General features: G+C 36.9%; 1 protein-coding gene across 1 annotated transcript in view; it reads left to right on the top strand.

Moving 5' to 3' along the window:
- CNTN5 (contactin 5) overlaps nucleotides 1–9,378 on the top strand; it is a 789,484-nt gene that overhangs the window by 340,076 nt on the left and 440,030 nt on the right. The window contains exon 6 of the mRNA XM_006887326.1: nucleotides 5,406–5,587. Within this exon, the coding sequence (XP_006887388.1) occupies nucleotides 5,406–5,587 (182 nt within the window). The remainder of the gene's footprint in view (nucleotides 1–5,405; nucleotides 5,588–9,378) is intronic.

Below are 9,378 nucleotides of genomic sequence, written 5' to 3'. Positions count from 1 at the left end.
AAACATGCATCAGCATCAAATACAAGAGTCCACCTTTCTTCCCATATTCTTCCCATATTCCCCTTCATTCTCAGCCCCACAGGGGTCAAGTCAACACAAAAGATATCCTCAGGACTCTCTATTCCACAAACCATTAACCCTTTATCATATGTTCATGCATCATGATAGGTGGACAGTGCTGAAGGAACTTTTATCATATGTTCATGCATCATGATAGGTGGACAGTGCTGAAGGAACAAGTCAAAACTCAGCCTGTCTCTAAATTACTTTGTATTGCCTTCTTCCACTCATCAAGTGGATCCAGGTGATAACCACATATTGAACATACTTGCCCACTTCCTTTAACTTTAAATGTCCTGGAAAGAAAATTCTGATGCTTCCTCCTTTCTGTCATTAGGTGGTCACCAGGAGTTAAGCAAACTCATCAGCTTTATTCTTCTCTCAGTTTCATTGCAAAGTCTTTTTTTTTTTTTCCCTGTGTGTCTGCTTTCAAATGTAACTCTCCTCAGAGTACTGGGTGGGGCTTAATCTTTCTTTAGCTTCCTGCACTATCCCAAATTCTATTGCTATAAACATTCTTTAAAGACAAGTTAAATCCCTTTTTGAATACCCAGTTGTTATCCAGCTGGCTTACAATTTCCCTCAAATTACAATATGACTCATCAATAAAAACCTTCATAATCTTTTCAATATATATTATCACTAAATTAGCAAAAACTTTAATCATTTTGGTATATCTTAACAATATAGAACCTCAATCATTTCTCCAATATATCTTAGCATTAAAGCAACAAAAACCTTAATCCTTTTTTCAGTATATCTTAATAATACAAAACCTTAATCATTCCTTCAATATATCTTAGTACTAAATCAACAAAAATTTTAATCATTTTTATTATATAGCTCAACCTAACAATATGATATATAAAGGAGGGGGAAAGAACAAAAAAAAGCATCATACATTGCCTTTAAAAATTTTTTTAGATTCATCTTTATACACTTTTATCTCAGGCCAAAAAGCAGGTTGTCAATTTTCCTTTGGATTTTAGTAACAGTAAAATTAACTTTTAGCTTTTCTCCCCCTCTTCATAGTAAAAAAAAAAACAAAATAACATTTTAACTGTACATCTTTCCAAGTCCCACAGTCACAAAACCAAACCGTGGGTCTGTGAGTCTGAACCAACAATTATCACTCCTGATAATCTAATGTTTAAAGATGTGAAAATAAGTCATAGGGGCCACAGGACCATGAGTATCTCTCTTAAAGGGCCAGAAGGCGTGAGAATAGCATAGCCCTTCATTGCCCCAGAGTAGAAAGCATATAGAGAGCTCATTGCCCAGCCCCTTTGTGCCTCCTGAGCAACACCAACAAGAAGTTTCTTTATTTGTGGATGACTCATAGACTCGCTGTTGTGGTACCAAGAATGGGATTCATCAGGGAAGGAAGTTGGAGAGTGGGGAGAAAAAGAATATCTCACAATACAAGTCTAGGTTTTAACCAAGCAGTCCCAAGGCAAAATTCCTCAATTAGTCCAGGCTCTGGTTTCAATTCAGCAGTCAAAGCCCAATCATCCAGCAAGGTTTACCTCAGAGCATACAGACAGTCACCCAGCAAGTTATAAGTCAACTTCTCTTTCAAGCATCTGGCAAGAACAGCAAACACCTTCAACTGTGGCCTTTATCTCAAGACTTCTCTGCTTGCACCTTGCCAAACTTTCTCCACAACAATGACATAGTTTCTCCAACACTATCACTAAGGTCTCACTAACAGGGTCTGCTCCAGTCTCCCTCAAGTCTTTCTGCCATATTTCATGCTCAGGTGGTTTGTATAAGCACTCTTTCTCTTACCCTAGTTCCACATCTGTTCATGATTTGCAAGACCAGTCTGACTTATAACACCACGTGCCTGCAGTTAAGGTATCTAGACACCAGCAGAAGGTAATTAATGTCTAAATATGCCAACTTTTAGGTGAATACCACAGATATACAATACACTATGCCCATATAAATGTTATTCTAAATGTAGCATTAAATCTTATTGGATTATGGTTTTAGATGAGGTCGTGGCACTAGGGACATTATTATAAATATCAGATAGATCTTGACAGAAAGCAGAGAGTATCAGAAGACTGTGTTTCATTGATTATGCAAATGCATTTAACTATGTGGATCACAATAAATTGTGGCTAACCTTGAGGAAAATTGGAATCTCAGAGCACTTGATCGTGCTTATATGAAACCTGTACTTGGACCAAGAAGTGGTCCTCAGAACAGAGCAAGGAATTACTGCATGGCTCAAAATCAGGAAAGGAGTGAGTCAAGGATGCATTCTGTCCCCATACCTTTTCAATCTATATGCAGAACAGATCATTCAGGAAGCAGGGCTTTATGAGGAGGAGTGTGGCATCAGGATTGGAGGAGGACTCATTAACAACCTACAATATGAAGATGACACAACCTTGCTTGCAGAAACTGAGGAGGACCTGAAGCACTTGCTGCAAAAGGTCAAGGACTGTAGTCTTCAATATGGATTGAAGCTCAACATAAAGATTCTCACCACTGGGCCAATTGGCAGCACCATAATAGATGGAAAAGAGATTTAGGTTGTTAACAATTACAGCTTGCTCATATCCACAATCAATACTCTTAACACCAGCAGTCATGAAATCAAAAGACAAATTGCATTGGGAAAATCTGCTGTCATGGACCTCTCCAGAGTGCTGAAGAGCAACGATGTCAGTTTAAATAAAAAGTTGTGCCTAACCCAGGCCATGGTGTTCTCAATTACTTGTTATGCTTCGGAGATTTGGACAATGACTAAGGATCACAGAAGAATATATGCCTTCAAGTTGTGTTGCTGGAGAAGAGTCTCGAACATACCACAGACCACCAAGAAAAGAAATGGGTCTGTCTTGGAAAGGGTGAAACCAAGTCACTCCTTGAAGGTTAGGATTTTGAAGCTCCAACTCACTTACTTTGGGCATGTGGCCAGGAGAGATCGGTCCTTAGAGAAAGACATCATGCTCAGAAGGGTGGACGGACAGCACATAAGATGGAAACCCTGGATGAGGTGGGTTGATACAGTAAATGGGGCAATGGGGATTGGTGTGTCAGAGTTAGTGAGACTGGCTCAGGACAGAGAAGGGTTCAAAGCTGCTATACATAGGGTTGCTATAGTCACTGGTGACTCAATGACACATAAAAACAATATACTATAACATGTTTGGAAGCAGGAGTGGCATCCACTTCGTAAATAACATGCCTCCGGAAACTGAACTTTGATAAAAATCAGTAGTTGTAGAGGGGCTTCAGGCCTTTTGTTCACAGAGTTGTGATGAGTCGTGCTTGATTCAAAGGCAATCAACAACAAAAACATATTTCAACAAATATTATTCCTTTTAGCCAACAAATTAATTTTTGTTTTATTTTTAAGGAATAAATTAGAAGATGTTAAAGACACTCATGCATTAGAGTAGTAAACATTGGTAGCACTTTCGTATAATAAAAAAAAATAGAACATATCCTAAACTTAATGAATATAGCCCATGGATAATGATATAGAAGACATGAGTACTGTATGTTTAAAGTACTGAAGAACTTTCACACTGAAAAAAAAGAAAAAATATTGTAGCAGGCTGCACAAATAAGGTAAGGAATCGCTAAAGAAGAGGCAGTATAGACAATCCTCAATGGGTTAGTAAGGTTTTAACAGATAAAACTGGGAAATAGGAGAAATGTGTTTTAGGTTTAGAAGCTATGAAAAGTACTATGGAAAAATCACCCTGAAAAAAGTAGGCTGTGTCCAGAGGATTGAGTACATTAAAAATGCATTGTAATAAATAAATCAGTGGAACAGAACTGAGAGTCTAAAACAGATTCAAGTATGTAGGAACCAATTATATCGTAAAAGCAGCTTTTCAAATATTGTGGGAAAATGATTTTATTTCTTTTATAATGCTGAAATAATTAGATGGATTCCCTTTCATACACATACATGCAAAAATTAACAACGTGAAATCAATCCAGACAGATGAAAGAGCCATATACTTTAAAATAATAATAAAAAAATATAAGAACTACTACAAAATATTAGTATAAATAGCAGTTTAGAGATACTTTTTTACTTAAGCAAAAATGTCAACAAATGTAAAAGAAATTATAGATATAGTGTTTATCACCAAAAAAAGTTTGCAACACAGATGCCATCATAAAATAGTAATACATTGGAAAGGTTTGTTTTTGAGAAGTAAAGACATAGTGGCAGTAATATATATAAAGCTTAAAGAAATCAATTTTGTAAAAAGTACAAATATCAACTAACTAGCTTAAGCAGAATAGTCCCAGAAACACAGACATATATGGCCAATAAAATGATAAAACAATATTCAACCTTCTTAGAGATGAGGGAAACATTAATTAAAATAGCAACAAAATGTCATTTATTACTTATCAATACTGACACATTTTAAGCAGATTGATCATGTGCAGTGCTGGCAAGGATATGGGGAAACAATCTCATATATTACAGATAGGTATGAGAACTGCTACTTTATTATTGAAAAACAATCTGACAGTGCTTATTAAAATGAAAAACGTGCATGCCCTTTGATCCATCAATCCCACTTTTGTGAATGTCTGCCTCAGAAAATAAAAGCAATAGTGCATGATATATGTGCAGGGTTATTTATAGAAGCTTTTTTTATTATTATTATTTTTCAGTAGCAAAAGAAGAAGAAAAAGGAAAAAACAAAAATGGGACAATATTAAAATCTAGAAGGTGGTTGATGAAAACCTACTGTGTCCATATCTGTCCCAATAAAATAAGGTGCAGCTATTATCCAGAATAAGGCCAATGATATAGAATTGCTTTGATCTCTTCATAATAATACAAGTACCCAAGATTTATATTAAGAAAACAAAAGTAATTTATTTTATGTATGTGCATATATATGCATCATTGAGACAAGATAATATATAATGTAAACTCTGGTAGAGATCTTCAAGGGCGAGGATGGAAATGTCTTTTAATATTTAAATCACCACTCTCCTTTGACTTCTTGTTTCGATCAGCACACATTGCTTTCATAATTTCTCCTAAATTACATTTGTGAATTAGAAATTCTAACATAATATTTTAAAATATGGTATTACCCTATGAAAGTGGACAAAACGTTATCTCCAAATTGCTTCCCTGAAATATGCAAGAAAAGGCCACTATCCCCCTGTAATCTAAGTACTTAGCAGACAATCCACATGGAAAGTGAAGTATATCAAGCAGCACATTGTCCTTAATTGTGATTACATTTTATTGCACTCAGCCTATTAAGTGCTTAAATTACCAGATAATACAATCTATGTTCCTAATACTGGGAAGTTTATTAACAGTATTTTACTCCCTCTTGTAGCCCTGTTCCAACAATCACTTGGATGAAAGTGAATAGTTATATTCCCAGTAAAGCACGTCTGCGGAAATCTCAGGCAGTGCTGGAAATACCGAACGTGCAGCTGGATGACGCAGGCGTGTATGAATGCAGAGCCGAAAACTCCCGCGGAAAAAATTCCTTTCGTGGCCAATTGCAAGTCTACAGTAAGTGTTCTTTGCAGAGCCTAATGCTGTGGTCCCGAGAGACAAAGTGAACATGCAAATTAATTGGAACTAAGTATTGTTTGTTAGAGGCATAAAATCCAAGTACTAATTTATAAACATGCTTTAAAAATATTTAAACATCATACAGTATAATGTTACAGAAAGAAATATTCTGCATTAAAAATGAACGGGCATTGTCACAGTCTTAGTACATTCCTGGTACCAAATACATTTTCTGATCAAAATCCTAAACATCTTGAAACTTTCAACTATTTAAGTCCTTGGTCTAAGTCAGCAGTGCACCAGCTTTTGCCTATGGCACCAATTTCTACACAGCTGTCTGTTTTTAAATTTTTAACAAAATTTTATTGGCACATAGCCACACCCTCTCAAGTTTATCTTGTCTCTAATGGCTTTTGTGCTGTAATGGTAAAACTGAATACTTAAGAGGGGGGCAAAAAAACACCAATAAACCAAACAGCCCAGCAAGCTCACAAACCCTGAAATATTTACTGCCTGGTCCCCTACAGAAAATTTTACCTACCTCTAGTCTAAATTAATATGTCTATATGACAAATAGCCTCTATCGTGTACAAATGCATATACCATGATCAAAAGGCTAGAGCCAACCAGTTTGGGTTTAAAAATTGGGACAACGTGGTTCTGTCTGTCTCCAATCTGATCCATACACCTGAAGGTCACAGATTGCATATACTTTTCCCAGATAATATTCAGAATCTAGAGTAGATAGGTAATCATATTCTCATTTACCAGGTAAGAAAACTAAAGGAGCGGAATCCTATATAAGCCAGAACATTCCTATAAGTAATTATATATGCATATTCCATCCAGCCAATATGGCTATCACTCTCTCATGGCCAAATTAGAAGCCAAGCCAAATCCATTACCATCAAGTTGATTCTGACCCATAGTGACCCTAAAGGGCACAGTAGAAAATGTGAATTAATTGGAACTAAATATTGTTTGTTAGAGGCATAAACCCCCAGCGTTTCTTAAGCTATAAACACTTATGGAAGCAGACTGCCTGTTTTGTCTCAATTAGTGCTTGAGGGATTGAATTGCCAATCTTTCATTTAACTCATGAGCTCTGAAACTGTGTGCCACCAGAGTACATTATCTCATAAACAATTCTCTTAAAAAACAGAACCTCCTTTACAAGGACGCTTGAAGAATATTCTGAAATGTTAAGATATGAATTCAACCTTTCTTCCCTTATTTCTAAATCTCCTTTAGGAAATCCAGTTCTCCAGCCAAATTTTCTATGCCATGCACATTTTATTTATCCATTCATTTTTTCTTTTAATGTTTATTAAGTGCCTATTATTGGCTCTACGTATGAGTAATAAAGCTTTGAAGAAACTCATATTCCATTGGGTTAGGTAAAAAGCAAAACCAACATTAGAGGTGGCCATGCTGAGTTCTTAAATAAAAACCTGGGCAAAATACCACTTGAGCAGAGAGTATTGCGTTTTGCTTCTGTGAGGCAAAGTAGATTTTACAGAGGGTCTCTCACTGAAATGCTAGAAAATGTTAAGTATTCTGAAGGGAAGAGACATATGGTAATGTCAAATTTTTCGTGACTGTAGCACTAGTATTAGCACACATTTGGTTGATTTTAGGACATGGATAATATATTTAAATGAAGTCTACTATGAAAACTTTAAAGAAATTCATTAGGCAAACTTTCTGAGCATGAACGAAACCTCTTGCTACTATTAAGTGAGTTCCAACCTATAATAAACTTACAGCACAGAGTAGAACTCTTTCAGAGAGTCAGATGCCATAGGAATGCGTCAAAAGTTTGAATTGTTTTCAGAAAGAGACTGCTTTGTCTTTGCCTACAGAAGAGCAGTTATGGATTCAATCCTCTAATTTGTTGGTGCAGAAACACTGTTATTGTTGTTGTTGTTGTTATTTTTAGCTGCCACTGAGCTGATCCTCTGTACAAAAGGTGGAAACCTTGCTCAATACTGTGTCATCCTCACAGTCTGCTATAATTGACTATGCTTCTGTGGTTATTGTCCGCTCCTAGCTGACACTCACAGTTTTAGGGTCTAGTCATTGGGAAATGACATCATGCCGAGATGTGGAAGGTCAGAGAAGAAAAGAAGATCCTCAACAGGATGAACTGAAATGGTGACTGTAGCAAAGGACTCGAATGTATCTCAAATTGTGGGATGGCATAGGATAGGGCAAGACTTAGCTCTCTTGTTCATAGAGAGAGCTCTGTTGGCCTAATGGACAGAAAGTTATGCTACTTAACCAAAGGTGGGTGATTTCAATCTGCAGCCTTCAAGCCCAGTTTTAGTAGTTCTTGGCCAAACATTCCTCTGGTCTTTCAAGTGTCTGTACAGAGGTGTGTTACCTGAGATGCCAAACACTGTGACCCTGATGTTTCAAATGTGGTAATGGTTGCCCGTGGTGGACAGTGTTTCGTGGTGCTCCCAGATTAAAACAGGCTTGGAAGCAGGAGTGGTATCCATTTCTGTAATAGCTTGCCTCCAGAAACATTATGAACTTAGAGAAACTTATAGAGACGTTGAGGTCTTTCATTCATGCAGTCACTATGAGTCATCTGTATGACTCGACGGCACTTAACAACAACAGCTGATGCTCTAATAGGTTTTCAGAGACCGTAAATCATGAGGGAGCAGATTGCCCATCTTTCTCCCACAGAGCAGCTGGTAGATCCAAACCACTTGCCTTTGAGTTGGTAGCACTAAGCCACCAGAGTTCCCTCCTTTGCTGTTAGGGCTCTTTCTCCTGTTAGATCTGACTCAGAGATAATTCACTCTCTCTAGTACATTTCTGAGGCTTTAACTCATATGTGAGGAGATTGCCCATCTTTCTAACAAAGAGCCTTTGGTGGATTTCAACTTGCAGAAAGGAGCATCCTACAGACTTTGGCACCAGAATTCCCCTTTCTATCTTCAACTCAAATACTGTATTGAAGAAATAAATTCTTTCTAGATATGTCTTGAAATATAATATTGTGATTCCAGGATAATATCCATATGCATACAAGGGAGTCCAGTGAATACCACTATCATTCAGATATATGCACCAACAATCAGAGCCAAAGAAGAGGAAATAGAAGATTTCTATCAACTTTTATAGTCAGAGATCGATCGAACATGCAATCAAGATGCATTGTTAATAAAGGGTGACTAGAATGCAAAAGTTGGCAACAGAGAAGAAGGATCAGTAGTTGGAAAACATGGACTTGGTTTCCATTATCAATGAACTATTCATTGCAAATATATTTTATATGAAACATAAACACAAGTTGTACACATAGATTTTATCTGATGGTATGCATAGGAATCCGATAGATTACATCTGTGGAAAGAATCTTGGAGAAGCTCAATATCAGCTGTGAAAACTAGGCCAGGTGCTGTTTGTGGAACGGACCACCAACTACTCATATGCAAGTTCAAACTGAAGCTATGGAAAATTAAATCAACTCCACAGGAACCAAAATATGACCTTGAGCTTATCCCACCTGAATTTCAAAACGATCTCAGGAATAGGTTTGAGGCCTTGAACACCGATGAGCGAAGACCAGTTGAGTGTGGGAGTATCGTCCAGGAAGAATGCAAAAGGTCATTACAATGACAGAGGAGGAAGAAAAGACCAAAATGGATGTCAGAAGAGACTTGGAATATTGCACTAGAGTACCAAGAAGCCAAAGCAGAGGAAAGAATTCAAGATATTAAAGAGCTGAACAGAAGATTTCAAAAGGCAGTGCAGGAAGACAAAGTAAAGTATTA

Source organism: Elephantulus edwardii, unplaced genomic scaffold (genome assembly GCF_000299155.1).
Source record: "Elephantulus edwardii isolate Elephantulus edwardi_28Jun2011 unplaced genomic scaffold, EleEdw1.0 scaffold00056, whole genome shotgun sequence".
NCBI lineage: Eukaryota > Metazoa > Chordata > Mammalia > Macroscelidea > Macroscelididae > Elephantulus > Elephantulus edwardii.
This window is presented reverse-complemented; position numbering and strand designations above follow the sequence as displayed.